The 16,041-nt window shown below is 34.1% G+C and overlaps 1 protein-coding gene across 14 annotated transcripts in view; it reads right to left on the reverse strand.

Moving 5' to 3' along the window:
- LOC117121729 (focal adhesion kinase 1-like) overlaps positions 1-16,041 on the reverse strand; it is a 72,102-nt gene that overhangs the window by 15,023 nt on the left and 41,038 nt on the right. For all 14 annotated transcript variants that reach the window (XM_033267020.1, XM_033267025.1, XM_033267023.1 and 11 more), the window contains 8 exons: positions 11,987-12,098; positions 9,838-9,978; positions 9,182-9,328; positions 8,933-9,010; positions 8,007-8,043; positions 7,227-7,276; positions 6,073-6,207; positions 2,570-5,028 (listed from right to left, as the gene is read on the reverse strand). In XM_033267020.1, the coding sequence (XP_033122911.1) occupies positions 4,759-5,028; positions 6,073-6,207; positions 7,227-7,276; positions 8,007-8,043; positions 8,933-9,010; positions 9,182-9,328; positions 9,838-9,978; positions 11,987-12,098 (970 nt within the window). In that variant the 3' untranslated portion in view covers positions 2,570-4,758. The remainder of the gene's footprint in view (positions 1-2,569; positions 5,029-6,072; positions 6,208-7,226; positions 7,277-8,006; positions 8,044-8,932; positions 9,011-9,181; positions 9,329-9,837; positions 9,979-11,986; positions 12,099-16,041) is intronic.

The raw sequence follows: 16,041 nt of genomic DNA on the forward strand, positions 1-16,041 counted from the left end.
TTAATCATCAATTAAAATTTACAAAGAAAAAGTAAGATACAACATCTTAATAATTACATTAGAAATTGGGATCAATGGTTTGTCAGTGGAGAAAATGGCGTCGGGTTGAACGCATTTTGCAAAGATAGCAACGGAGTAGTATCATATGGTATCGTGATGTAACACTGTAGTACTCTATGACGGCAATATTGTATTTCTTTGAATACGATATCCAGGCTTTAGTAAAACCAATGATATTTTGGCAATAAATGACAAGAAGAGAATCTTTTAGTCAACTCAGGAGGCGTGTGTGTTATTATTTTCCAATGATCCCAACATGATTATGTCTCAGTAGTCTAAATATTTAAGTAAAGCCATACTCCAATTGTAACATTTTCATTTCATTTATTTGGTATAAAAACAGTCAAGACAGGCAACGATTTAAGGTTGCCATTAACAACCACTTTAATCCATAAGAATGATGGCTTTTTTCTTTTTTCTTCTTGAAAATTAGTGATTTCCCCTTATTTTCTGATGTTCTAACCATCCACAATAAATTTAACCACTAAACCATATATCTGTGTGGATAAATGCTCAACTTGAAATACAGTAGAACACTGGGTTATGCGTTTATTTCTTCAAAATAAATCAATGCAGTTTCCCTCTTACTTGACCCTCCCTTTTAGTTAAGTGGTTGTAGCAAATTCTGCTGGTGACATGTGCTTATTTTGGTAAAACTGAAAAGTGCTGCAATCTTTAAATTTGGATATAGGGGGTTAGACTAAAAATGTTAATCTGCCAATCTAAACAGCACTATTTTGATTGTCCTGTGTTAAATTCCTGCATAGTTACCAACCGTCTCGCACCATGCGGGACGGTCCTGCATTTTAAGGCGATTTTGATGAAACACATTTTTGCAGAACACATGCGTGATCATAAATTTGTCACGCATTTAGCACAAGTCTATGCGTGATAACGAATTGTTACAAATTATTACGAATTCAGGGGAAAATGTATTTAAAATTAGAAGACACTGGTTTTATTAAAAATATAAAAACGGTCATGCAGTAACTTGAGTCATTAGAAAGCTTTCGTTAACTCGTTTGAGAATCAATTCATCAAGAAAATGTATCTTTTTCGATCAAAACAACTCGGCCAACCACGCAATTAGTAGAATGAGGCGCATGCAGTCTCTTGCACGTTTATTGTCACAACCAGCCGTTGATTATGTGACTCAAACCAGACCCCCACCGGGGCCCTGTCCATGGACCCTTGCAGTCCCCAACCCCAGCCAACTGGTGTAGTCACGCATTTCAAATCTCTCAGGTTGGTAACTATGATTCCTGTAATAGCAAAGGTTTTTTTTTCTCATGACAAAAACAACTCCCTATGCCCCATTTAGACTTAGTTTATAAAGCATATCTGAGCCCTATGGAAGAACAGTAGATTTCTACTGAACAGATTACTCATAAGAAGACAATTTTATTTGTTTATGGAATTTTCTTTGGTATTCTTTTCTTTATATATTGTTGTTTGAAAGGTTTAATATGCAAACAAAAACAAAGTTTGTTTACGAAAATTTATTACACAATTCCCATATTCAGATAAGAAAACATTCACATTGTCGAGGATACAAATACTATGGAAAGATTCTCAAAAAAGAATGTATATGTGCAAAGATACTAGAAACACAAGATACAGTTCTCCATAGAAAAAACCTGTTCCACCGAAATGCATGGTGGGAATACTAACAATGGAGCACCGCATACGGCTGGATCTAAAAAACTTATGCCAGCGTTACACAGCTGTGAATAAATAACCTCCTTTCGCGGAAGTAGAAATCATTGCCATTATCCATAAGATACAAGTAGGCATAAATAAAAACAATAAAATGACAGACACCAAAGCGCAGTATCGTATGACTGGACTCTGATTAGTGACAACGTTTTCCTCCATTAATGGAAAAAGAAGGGTGCCGTGTGCATCTGGATATACTTAGCAACGGAAGGGCCCCCGATGTCTGGAACAAGTATAGAAAAATTTTGCATTATAAAAAGAGAAGTGTGCCGCGTACGTCTGGACCAATTTCCGCCTCATTTTTTCTATGCGAGTGCTCTATCTTGTATTTCTAGTATCTTTGATATGTGCCAGAAAAAAAAAATGCATCAATCAATAACCAGTATTTTATTGGCAGGAGTAATGGGGCACAAAGAAGAAAAATAAAATTTACAGTTAAAACCAATCATTTGCTGGTGCTGTACTCTGTATTCTGGTTGTACTAAAATTTGAGTTTGTAGTTGCAACACAGAAATGGTTAAATCAGATGTGTGATTAAAATTGCTAGCCAGAAAATCATGGCAACAAACCTATGTAGAGGCCTTGGTAGTAGAACATGCAAGTATTTTCAAGGGGGAAGAGAAATGGGGTGTTACTGTAGAGAAACAGATCATGATATCGATTTAGTGTACGTCAAATATAAAATACAGTAATGTTCTTCAGACAACATGATGAAATAAACAGACTGGACCACTTGGCATGTACTTCCACAATTCATACTTTAATTTGGCACGGTATTAATTTTTTCTTTTACATTGCATGAACATGTAATTGAGTTACACAATCATATTTCTAGCTTAAAAGGCCGAAAATTTGATACGCCTGAATAAATAAAGCTTCCTAGGCACAATTTATCCAGTTTTCCAACTTGTTCAATAAACTGCTGATTGAGTTTCATTAATCAATTAAAAGGACCACAAAACTAACTGCCATTTCCAAATGTTATTTACAGCAGTTTCGACTGGTGTTCAAATAACTGCTAATTGAGTTTCATTAATCAATTAAAAGGACCACAAAACTAACTGCCATTTCCAAATGTTATTTACAGCAGTTTCGACTGGTGTTAACCTGTGTGTGCACACTGAACAACAGCAGGCTTCAATTCCGTCAATCTGCTCTCCTTGAAAATTAAGGTTATAGCAGTCCTTTGAAAGAAACATGTTATAGAATGCAATACACTCTTCTGAAGTAAGGGGATTTCAATCAAAATCCCCAACAGGGTTGGTGTTAAGCACAGCTGTTGTGGTCCCCCCAAAATTATCTATCATTAGCCTTTACAGTTCATTAGAACAACCAGATGAAAATATGTGTGTTATTGATAACATATATAGTTCCTGTATTAGGAGCATTTTTAGGAAAAACATTACTATTCCAACATCCATATTGCAAACAGTGGCCCACAGTAGCACAATGTCCATAAGCCTATAACAAACACAGTGGAGTAACTTCATTATCAATACAATCCTGATGCTTAATCACTACCCAATAATATCTCATACACATGGTCCATGACAGGCACTATGTAGCCTTACTGTTTCAGTGGAAAATGCTCATACTAGGCCTATAAATTTCAGTGGCCCAATTTCCAGGCTCATGTATACCTCACAATGGCAATAATACAATGAATGCCTATCTTTATCTAAAATATGAATTGGTCAATTTATCAATGTGAATTGGTCAATTGCAAACAGATGTTAAGATCAATTATAAAAGTAAAACACAACTATACTATTTAATCTAACAATCCAAAATATTTATCAGTTTTGTTTTAATTCAGTAATACATCTACATGGCCATCTATATTAAGATTTATCAGATTAATTTTTTTCATCATATTTATTTCTGGTATACTCTCAAAAAAGCTGTTATATTATTTTAAAAATTTATAAGGGCATAATTTAGAAATTTAAGTAGTCAATTAATAAATACATTTAAAAGATACATTTGACATTATAAAATTTAATATAAATTACCAACTGATTGAGTATTTGAAATGTAAACATGTATACAAAATGGATTTAAATACAAGAACTCATATCATAGACAGTTATTAAAAAAAAAATTAAGTTATTAATTACAATACATTAACAGTTTGATTAGATATTTTCGAGTCACTGAGAAAAAAAAATGAAAGAATGCACTAAACCCTAATGAAGATATTAATATGCATTTCATGAAAGAAAGAACAATGAAGAATTGTTTATTAATAGTTATTGTTACTATATGATATAAAAAATGATTAATATTTGCTATAGAGAAATGATTCATAAATTTCATAACACATTAAAATAATACTGAAATAATTTATCATATTTGTAGGAGAATACAGAGTAATTCAAATATACTAATACTGCTAAGAACAAGTAAGTTTCTCAAATTAACATTATTAGAAGGACCGTGTCAGAATGAATTGCTCAATATCATGTTATTACAACTTGCAATGAACTTCATTTCAAACATCAAAGTTCTCTCTGATCATCAATTTACACATTAATGTCAGAGACCAGTACCTTTGACAGTAATGTTGTTATTATAAACATTTTAAAGAATTAGCAACAGTAAAAGAATATTTGACTAATATAACTCAGAGAAAATTACTTCAAGTAAACCAACACTCACTGATATTTTGTTCATGAGTATTGTTTTACTTGAAGAAGTTTTCTTTATGGAACTTATATATTGGAAACCAGATGAAACTATCTAGCTATTGTCACGCATGTCTAAATTTTTGCAAGGGATTCAATGTAATGCGATCACACAGCTTCCCTGCCATGCACGCTAATGCCACCTACATCACTACAGTTATGCGGCTCAAAGAAAATTAACCTACTTCCATTTGTAGTTGATTTTTGTCTTTGCTATGAAGCATATTGAAAAACTGTCCATAAGACAGTTAATTAATTCTTTTATTCTATAAATTCTTATTTACAAATGTATTTTTGGTCAGAGGGTTCTAGCTGTATCGACAGCATCCAGAAGATTCTTGGCATCCATGGCAAGGACGTGGCCTGCTGACAGCATGCCTTTCTTATAATCTCCATCTAAGGTGGTGGTTGCATACCTCTGTGCTAACTTCATGGCACTGATCAGCTTAGCTAGGTCTGAGCTCAGTACTTTGTGTGCCATCTCAACATTGCGGTGTGCCTGCTCAGGCAAGTCTACAAGCACTGTATCCACACTTGCCAACAAGGTTTTCAGAGACATCCCAATGTCCTATTGAGAAGGATTAAATGATTTTAATCTTGCAAAATCAATTTATAAAAATTTACAGAAATATAAATTAGTAATATAAACGATAATAGAAGCAACTGTAAATTTGATTAACTGTGTTTGGTGCAACTTCAGTTTTAGAGTATTTGCATATTAAACATTAACAGCATTTTTATCCCTTTGCTTTGTATGTTTTTATACTGCCAAATAAACCAAATGAGAATTTTATGTTTGGGTTGCTTTTTTAAAGTAAATTTTGATTGCAATTTCAGAAATGTAGCAAGTCAGTCTACTAAATTATTGGTTTATCAAGAGATAACTTCAATTAATTATTATTGTAATTGTTACTATGGTTATTGTTACTATGGTTATTGTTACTATTACTGTAGTGTTGCTGCTGCAGCTATCGTCAGTGTTGTTGCTGCTGCTGCTGCTGTTAGTGTTGATGTTGCTGCTGCTGCTGTTGTTAGTGTGGTTGATGTTGCTGCTGCTATTGTTAGTGTCGCTGTTGTTGCTGCTGCTGCTGTTGTTAGTGTTGTTCTTGTTGCTGCTGCTGTTGTTAGTGTTGTTCTTGTTGCTGCTGCTATTCTTAGTGTTGTTGTTAGTGTTGTTGTTGCTGCTGCTATTCTTAGTGGTGTTGTTATTGCTGCTGTTGTTGTTAATGTTGACATTGCTGATGCTGTTGTTAGTGTTGTTGTTTTTTGCTGCTGCTATTCTTAGTGTTGTTGATGTTGCTGCTGCTGTTGTTAGTATTGTTGTTGCTGCTGCTATTCTTAGTGTTGTTGTTGTTATTGCTGCTGCTGCTGTTGTTGTTAATGTTGACATTGCTGATGCTGTTGTTAGTGTTGTTGCTGTTGCTATTCTTAGTGTTGTTAGTGTTGATGTTGCTGACGCTGTTGTTAGTGTTGTTGTTGTTGTTGCTGCTGCTATTCTTAGTGTTGTTAGTGTTGATGTTGCTGATGCTGTTGTTAGTATTGTTGTTGCTGCTGCTATTCTTAGTGTTGCTGCTGTTGTTGATGTTTGTTTACAAATATAAGATTAACTTACCTTTACAAGGTCAACATACTGTTCTGCCTTGACACAGTGCACCATATTAGCCATGTCCATAACAGCTTTCACAACATTAGTGGTGTTTTCAAACACATGATCATTGGTTCGGTCTAAATCTAAGGTAGGACCAGTCTAGAAAAAAATCACACAGAGTTATGATAATAGTGGTAGTAAGGGTGTTTGGCCTTACATTACAGGATTCCAGGTTTAATCTGTGTTTACATTTGATTACAAGAAAACTTGTGTCCCTTTATATATTCAACATGTTTACAAATATCTCAGTATCATTTATTCACAAATACTGTAAAACATAAAAAGTGACAAAATAAAATTCCTTGGCAGCCAATTCACAATACAGTAAAACCTCAAATTGTAGCCCTGGGCTTCTTTTTATTACGAACTTTTGATGGGCTTCTTTTCGAGGTGGGCTTCTTTTCAAGATGGGCTTCTTTTCGAGGCTACTTTTGCAAAGTAAAGAGGGGGGCTTCTTTTCAAAATGAATGTTGTAAATTTTGTGAATATCCTATAAAACAATAAATAAGGCCACTGTAATATCAATCTGTATCATGGAGTGGATTTAACTGGCACTGTAAATCACCTAAACTACTGTATAAACCAAGATTGTTTTTAATTTATTTTGTTTTTTTAAATTCATGTACACTACATGTACTGTACTATCTCGAAAAAAAGCCTATGCTATCTTGAAAAGAAGCCCATGGGCTTCATTTCGAGATGGGCTTCTTTTCGAGGCTAATTTTGCATACAAAAGAGGGGGCTTCAATTTGATATGGGCTTCATCTTGAGATTAAGCCCACTGGGCTTCAATTAGAGATTTCACAGTATATAAATTATAGAATTTGCAAACACATCCAGTAAGATGAACTGTTACTGAATAACAACAAAAGCAATCAATTAATAATGAATGTACACTTTATAGTTGTTTAAGCTATTAACAGAGGTGAGTTGATACTGGGACTTATTTACTATTTTTCATAAGAATTTGGGAAAAGATTAAATTAAATAATACATGTAATGTGCCATTTTTAAAAATCAAAGTAACAATGAATGATTATTAGCAACTATAAAGTGATACATACACTAAATGAATTTTAAAACAAAGGAAAAATTAATTAAAAATCAAATAAACCAACCTCAACTTCTATTGGTTGTTGAACATTTCCAGATGCTTGAGCCAATTGTTCTGAGATAAAGAAAAAAAAATATAATAGCATACCTGCAATGCATCATATCACACACCTACAATACATCATATCACACACCTACAATGCATCATATCACACACCTGCAATGCATGATATCACACACCTACAATACATCATATCACACACCCGCAATGCATCATATCACACGCCTGCAATGCATCACATCACATCACACGCCTGCAATGCATCACATCACATACCCGCAATGCATCATATCACACGCCTGCAATGCATCATATCACACGCCCGCAATGCATCATGTTACACACCTGTCAATGTATCATGTCACACAATTATAATGTATCATATCACATACCTGCAATGCATCATATCACACAACTCCAATGCTTCATATCACATACCTACAAGGATCTTAAAACACCTGCAATGCATCATATCACACACCTGGACTGCATCATATCACACGCCTGCAATGCATCATATCACACACACCTGAAATGCATCATATCACACACCTGAAATGCATTATATCACAAATCTGCAATAAATCTTATCAGGTACCAGAAATGCATCATATCACACACACCTGAAATGCATCATATCATACACTTGTAATGCAACATCACACATATTTCTATGAAGCTCTGCCCACACTTTCACTTCCACTGTGGGCATTATGATGTCATACTACACCTAAATATGGTCATACCACAGTTGTCACACATCCAATGTCATTGGTGAACTTACCAGTTTCATTTGAAGGTTCAGATACAGCTTGAGAACTCTGCAATAAAACAAATAATCACATTTTAGACAGAAAATGGTGACATATTCACTAAATAAATGTATACAATACCACTGTAGCACTGTTGTGTCACTTATTTACTTCACCATAAATCCACATTTCATGCCAGCACTTTTTTCCACAGGAGCTGACTTACTTACCCTTAATGTGGTAAGAGTAATTATTGAGACAGGTTTAGAGTTAGGATGCGAGTGCTATAGTAAGAGTGCGAGTTGTTGACTTTTAATGAGATGACAGTAAACACAGAGAGTACTTGGTTGACTTGTAATAACTGGAATCTAGTACTGTAATTACTGACAGTGGCTGGCCAGTATTTACTGAGTGAAGAATGGTTGACTTATCATTAGATGGAAGGACTTTCTAAGAGTGGTTGACTTGTAATTAGATGGAAGGACTTGCTAAGAGCAGTTGACATGTAATAGGAGAAATCTAGTACTGTAGCTACCAATAATGGTTGGCGTGTATTTACTGAGTGAGAGTGGTTGACTTGTAATTTGATAGGGGGACATACTTTTAGAGCGTTGACTTATAATTGGACGGGAGGACTTACTGAGAGCAGTTGGCTGGTAAATGGATTGGGAGTACTTACTGAATGTGGTTGACTTGTGATGGACCTTTTCGCTAAAACGACAGCACTAAAACATACGCAAAAAAAAGTGCGTTGTGGGACAACATGTTTGCTTGTTAGATATGCGCGTATTTCTGGCACTGTTATGATTGGTCAGTCTGATTGACACTCAGAAAAGGTCTATTGGATGGAAGGACTTACTAAGAGTAATTGGATGACTTATTAAAAGTGGTTGACTTGTAATTGAATGGAAGGACTTACTGAGACCAGTCGGGTGATAATTGGAGTAGGCGTACTTACTGAATGTGGTTGGTTTGTTGATACAACATCTGGTATTGATGACTCAGCTTGCTCTGCTAATGTTTCAACTTCAGGTTTCTATAAAATAATGTACAATCTCAGATAAATATTACAAGGCATTGATTCACACATTGCAAATCTGTGAAGATCATTGATTTGTCTGTAAGAGAGGTAGGTTAATTCAGATTTATAATAATCTATTTTGAAATATTACACACTACACAATAGGAAATGCAGTAGGATTCTTACCAAAGTTTCTGCATTTGTTGCCAGCCATTTGGAATCCTCTTCAGATTCTAGTTTCTGCATTCTCAACTGTTCTTCCAGTTGTTCAATTTCAGTCTTTCTTTGCATTTCTTGCATTTTCTCCATTTGTAATTGTTGGTCTTGTCTTTCCTGTTAAAGCCAAATTAAAAACACATTAATACATTATATATATATATATTTCCAGTAACTACAAGTACTATGAATCTCCAGCACCAATGATAACTGAAAGCATATATGCAATAACTCAACCAACAACACCAATCGACCTCTGACACAAAACCACACCTCCACCACAACAGTGCAAATATTACTACAAATGCTCTTACAAAGTTTGCCAATATTTATAATTTTGAAAAATTGTGCATCAACCCTGCTGCATCATCAAATTAGGTGATGATGAAATTCTTGACAATGTTTATAAATGATCCATTGGTTTCATGACGGCATTATTCTCCCTTGCTTTTTAATAAATTGACAAAATGAATGGAAAAAATAAATGAAAATGAATGTCAACAATTTTGTTACCCTCATTCCCAAATTTCCATATGGATGGATGATACTCATGAAATATATGGCAATAAAATACAATAGTATAAAAGCATATTACTGTACTTGTTAACACATGTAAATTACATTACCTGAAGACTCAAAGGCCTCTTTGGTAAATCACTATCTGTTGGTTTCTTTCTGAATTTATGTGGGACGGCATAAGGGCTAGTTGGCTCAAGCGGCAGAGGTGCTACAGGAACTGGAATCATTGGATATGAAGGTCTTGATGGCTAAAACAATTAAAATATACTATATCAGACCCACATTAGAATATGCAGTTCCAATTAGAGGTTCCAAAATCACACAGCAGTAAAGCGCGGAACTGGAAGAGATTCAAAAAAGATCTCATTATGATAAAGCTCATTCCCTAACCATAGGTTGAATCACTTATGATTATAAAAATAGACCATTGCTATACTGCGGTCTAATCAGTTAGCTGGCTATATATTTTAAACCTGCTAGAAAGAGGGCATAATTTTTATATAAATCAATAAATATGGCTATCTTTGATTAATTTCTGTTACATCTAGATTTTTTTTCCTTCTAAAAAGTATACCGTGACCTCAAAATATATGACCCATATATTTAAAATTCATAATAATGAGTCTCTCTACATTAAAAAAGGCTATAAAAACATAATTTTTGTCAGTAATTTTGCAAATAAGTTTTTAATGTGCAAATGTGCCTGACAAAGTTAATGTTTGACACACAAAAAATATGTGCATCTGCTTTAAAAATGTACAGTCGCATAGGCTGATTGTTCAGTTTGACATGGTAGACTGTTTTATTGCAGGGGTGACTAACTTAAAGTCTATCTGAAAATGCTGGCTGTTTAGCCCCTGGAGTTATACATTCTTACTTCTTGGTAAATGTTACAATTCTTGCAGCTGTGTTCTGGACAAGCTGAATGTGATGAAAATGTTTATATGGCAAGGCATGGAAAAGTGCATTACAATTGTAAAGACCAAACTAAGTGACCAGGCTTTTTAGATGGTTCAATAGAAAAATATTTGTGGATGTGCAGGATCTTTCTTTATTGAAAATGGATTTAGCGGTAGGTTTTAGAATCAGCAACGCTTTGCTAAAATAATAGACAAACAACTCAATTATCACTATTAAAGCCATCGCACATGCTTGTACCATGGACTTATTAATAGGTCCGTGCTTGTACCATAGGGATATTTGTACCGAACAAGCTTGTCGGCTATAATACTTCTCAGGTATTTCTAGCAGCAGCATTAGTAGTGATCAGTATGCAGTGCATGTCTAATATCGTGGGAACCTACTTGCAAGAATGTTTCTCACAGATTCACTATTATGCAACTCGCAGTAGGCAAACAATTTTGATCCGATTGAGGGCGCACATACTTACAGTTTTTCTTTAGTTTTCAGAGATTTGTGATTAAAAATATATCTCCATATTTAATTAATTATAATACATCAAAATGCATTGTGATACTGTTAATTATTAGCGAACGTATCTTCACAACAGATTTCTAGAAAGTCATTTTTGCCTGTTTACAAACTTTTGAATCGTAGCGTAACACACACACACAGGCGCACCATGAAGGTATCATATGACATCTAGTCGAATGCAAAGGTTCATATTGTTAATAGGAACCAATAATTGTCGATTTATAGAGCACATATTTTACCTTTATGCGCTTAATATTATAATAATAATTCTGGATTTATATAGCGCCTCACGTTGACACAACCTCGAGGCGCTTAACAACCACAGAGAAGAATAAAAATTAATTAAGTTCAAATTATTACCCCAGGTCATTGCATCAAACACATATGGAACACATACTCCTGGGGGAGGATTCCATTTTGCAGCTGTAATCAGCATTTGAGTACAGGTACCCACTTGTGCCCCTGGATGAAGATAGACAACCATAGGTAAAGTGCCTTGCCCAAGGACACAGGCGAAATACACAGCAAGGGACTGAACGTCCGACCTCAAGGTTAAGTTGCAGAACCGCAACCGCTGAGCTATTAAACCGCTCCAACTTTAAACTCTAAACTCAAACTGATTACTAAAAACTACGATAATGAGTAGTAGGTTTTACATATATGCAGAGTAAACTCGAAGTGATTATTAAAATCTACACCAATGTTTCTACATCAAAGATTAATACACATTTAATATGTTTTTCCTCAATAAAAATTTTTTTAAATGCATTAAAAACACTAAAATTCTTATTCGATGTTGAAATTTCTGTAAAGACTCATTACCTTAGGTGGTGGTTCATCAGCTACCACTAGCCCCAATGCAACTAAATCCTGTCTTCTCTTCTCCTGCCGATGTATAGTGTCTTGTGCTTTATCTTCCTCATCTCGTATTTCACTATATAAAACAAAAGTGAAAGCAATGTATAACATGCAAAATTTATAACTTTCAAAATTAGTTGAGAAACTCTATTTATTAGCTTTGTGTATATAGTTTTTTGTATATAGTCTACAAGTTGTACACGGAAGCTTGTGTCGTTAAATATCTCAATTAGTCTCTGAAGAACTACTCTTGCATTAAAATTGGCCATTAAACGAATATACAGTAAAGTGATATATTACAATCATTATACATGTGGGGCGGATGCAGGATTTAGCGGTAGGGTGCGTGACAGTCTACACAATTTGAGAATATGGACCTTTAGGTGCCCGGAAATTGCACTTTCATACCTTAAAATTCTTACCGGTATACCTACAATACTATACAATTAGGGGGTAAGATCGAATCGTTAATTAAACGGGTAATTAAACTTTTATGTTATCACAATTAGTCTTTCCTACAGCATTTCAAACTAGCTCCAGCTAGATTAAATGCAAAAATTACTGTACAAGGCATGAACATTTTTTCCCTCAACCTATGAAATTAAACAAGGTTGACGAACTCAAAATGAAGAAACCTCTGTGGGGTTGCATTATATAGCCATACGATAAGAACACTACACATCACCCTAACTATTGCTGGTTCCAGTCATAGCAGCATCAGGTTTTTAATTTTTTTTTTAAACTTCATAATCTTTTTTTATATATGATTTTTGTTTTTTAATTTCTAATTTCTCATTATTACGGGAATCAGGAAAAGCCTTATGTTCTGTTTCACAAACAGGCAGTAGATAGTCTAGTTTCTTTGTTTATTGTTTTGATAAGCAATTTTTACAGACCTGTTTTCTATTCTCTTGTTTTTCTATTTCGTCTGTATATTGTGGTAATTTCCTTTATATGGAAATCATAAGTATTGTACCTAATGCTAATTTTCATTACCTCAATTAGAAATATTATTTCTAAAACAACACAGGATAGTATATTATGCCTGTGTCAGAATCTTCAAAAAGATGCTCAAATGTCATCATTTTTATCATGCATTCACTGAAACATAATTCATAATACTCATGTACACTAAAATGCTCTTAGTTGCACATGAATTCCTCCAGACCTATAATAAACTAGAGAAAAGCCTACACCCCTTCAGTATATGTGTACTACCATTACTTTTATTAGGCCAAATAAAAAAAATTTTTGTGTTGGCCACGCCCGACTGACCCAAATTTTACAAAATTTAGGGTCGGCATTTTAGCTTTTTTTTTTTTTTTGACTACAAGGAATAATATTTTTTTTTTTTCATGAGCTTATAAGGCTGGAATAGCCTTGAACTAGGAGAGGGGGCCAAATCCTAGCCTATTTTGGTGCATGGTACAGGTATGCGATGCAAATCGGAAATTTTTGTATTTTTTGTGTATTTTCTACTTTTTAAGCGTAAACACATCGTTGGTTTAAAAAAAAGTTTTCCTACCGACCTACCCATTTTTTGGATTTTCCCAAAGGGTGGCCAACACAAAAAATCTTTTATTTTGGCCTTAGATACATGAAGATTTACAACAAATTCATCAGACAAAATGACATAATTTAACAAGAGATAAGAAAGTATAATACATACTCCAACTATTGAAATACACGCCATCGTGTTGGGATTCAATATTTCGACATTAATTATGTCATCATCATTTGATGATGACATAATTAATGTCGAAATATTGAATCCCAACACGATGGCGTGTATTTCAATAGTTGGAGTATGTATTATACTTTCTTATCTGAGATTAATCAGTGGACCTTTCGGTTTTAACAAGAGATAGTACAGTAAACAAGGCTATTTGATGATTTTGAAACTGTAATTATATTACTATTACTATGATTATTAACAATAATTAGTAATTGTTGTTACGAGTGAACTTTTGTCATACTTATTGTTATTCCTATGTATGTGATACATTTTCACTGATGATGGTAGTAGACCTACTGAAACATGCAATAAATATAGGCACTAGCCTATGATGAAGTTTTAAGCTCTTGTTTTTTTTTATAAAATGTAATTATATTTATTGTATTTAGACTTTTTATTTTGACACTGAAATTTTAAAGGATATTGGTCTTTAGTTGAGCAGCAATAGAAATATTGAATTGGACCACATTTGAATAATAGTGACGGCAAATTCAATAATGACATAATAATCCAACAACAATAATAATAATACGACGGTCTTATATATAGCGCTTTATGCATAAAGTCTCTAAGCGCTTTACATTATAAACCCGGTCATTGGATCAAACACGTATGGAACACATACTCAGCTCCCTGGGGAGAATTTCATAATATTGCAGATAGTAATAAGCGCATTTGTGTTCGAACCTACCACGTACCCACTTGTACTCCTGGGTGGAGAGAGGCAACCGTACATAAAATGCCAAAGGACACAAGCGATTTGCACAGCGAGAATTTCGAACCCCTGACCTTAAGGTTGGGAGTCCAAGCCACAACCGATGCGCCAATCACTTCTACATAATAAGAGGGAAGAAAACCCAAAAAAATCCAAATCAAAAAATGTTATCTGGGCAATTCCATAATTAGGTAGACATGACCTAAAAATTAAAATTTATTTTTTTCTCAATTATTTTGGTTTTATATGACTAAAAACATATCAGCACTTATGGAAAACACAATAATCAGGATGCATTTTCAGTACATGTGGGGTAAAATCTCATATATATGTCAACAGTGTTTTAATTGAAAATTTTCAATGTAAATCATGAAATTTTTTTAACTAGCCCAAGTATGGATTAAGGATTGCTTTATCCATGCAATTTTATCATATTTATTTATTGAGTTACACCCTTTCACAAATTTGTTACCCAAAATTATGTTTTGAAAATAGATTCAGGCTACAAAGTTTGAACTTTGACATCCTTTAGGGGTCATGTAACGTTACTAACCAAAAACACAAGATTAGGCCAAGTAAAAAAAATAATTGGTTAGCATTCTTTTGGTATCAAATTTCATGGTAGGGAGGGATGTTGTTTTTTTTTTTGTTTTTTTTTCTCGTCCAACATGAAAAACCAGCGTCGGAAGGAAAATTAGCAAAACAAAGAAGAGGAAAACAACAGAGGCCAAAATTGGATACAATAAATCATGTAATTTATCTATAGCAAGCAGATAAGCTTTGCCTATATGAATAACAGTCATATTGAAATCCCTATATATGAAGTTTTAAAACATGCAACATTGTATATGTTTACAGAACTGATGATATCGATAACAGGTTTATAAAGCATTCCATCCTAAGTGGCGAGTGTAATTGCTGTTTGGATGTGAAATTAAAAATAAAAATAACAACAGCAAAATAAGAAGATTGAAGTTTTTCATAGTCGTATAATAATTCATTGTCCATTCATAAACAGAAACGTAATTTTTGAACTGGCATTTTGTACAATTGATTACTATTTGTGATTGAGTATGTACCTATAGTGATAATACTGGTATCATGTGCTATGTTTATGCTGAGAAACACTTTGACATCTAGTTGGACCAGCTGTTTGGAAACATCACGTCACCAGCATGTGAATATTCCATGCTTTGTGTTTAAGTTTGTGTTTGCTTGACATTAATTATAACTGGACCATACTGGGTTTGTTGTTGGAACAACACAACAGTCATCATTGATGCCACGCAGGGTTTTCGTCAGAAAAACAAAATAGACGGCCTATTTTGTTTTTCCAAAATGGAAGCCAGTGGGCGTGGCACTGAGCCGATGGCGGGTCACGTCCATCGTATAGTAATCCCCATCGATTATTGGTACAAAAATGTACATTCAATCAATAAATGTTTTTATCAAACATAAATATGATTTACCTTTAGTTTAATGTAACATTCGATAGATTTGAAGAATATATAAAGAATTTGCTAAAGGTAGACCAGGCCCAATTAGGCTAGGCCGAGCTGATTAGGCCAA

The sequence above is a fragment of the Anneissia japonica genome, unplaced genomic scaffold (assembly GCF_011630105.1).
Source record: "Anneissia japonica isolate Jap-2015-1 unplaced genomic scaffold, ASM1163010v1 scaffold287709_len1912824_cov184, whole genome shotgun sequence".
NCBI lineage: Eukaryota > Metazoa > Echinodermata > Crinoidea > Comatulida > Comatulidae > Anneissia > Anneissia japonica.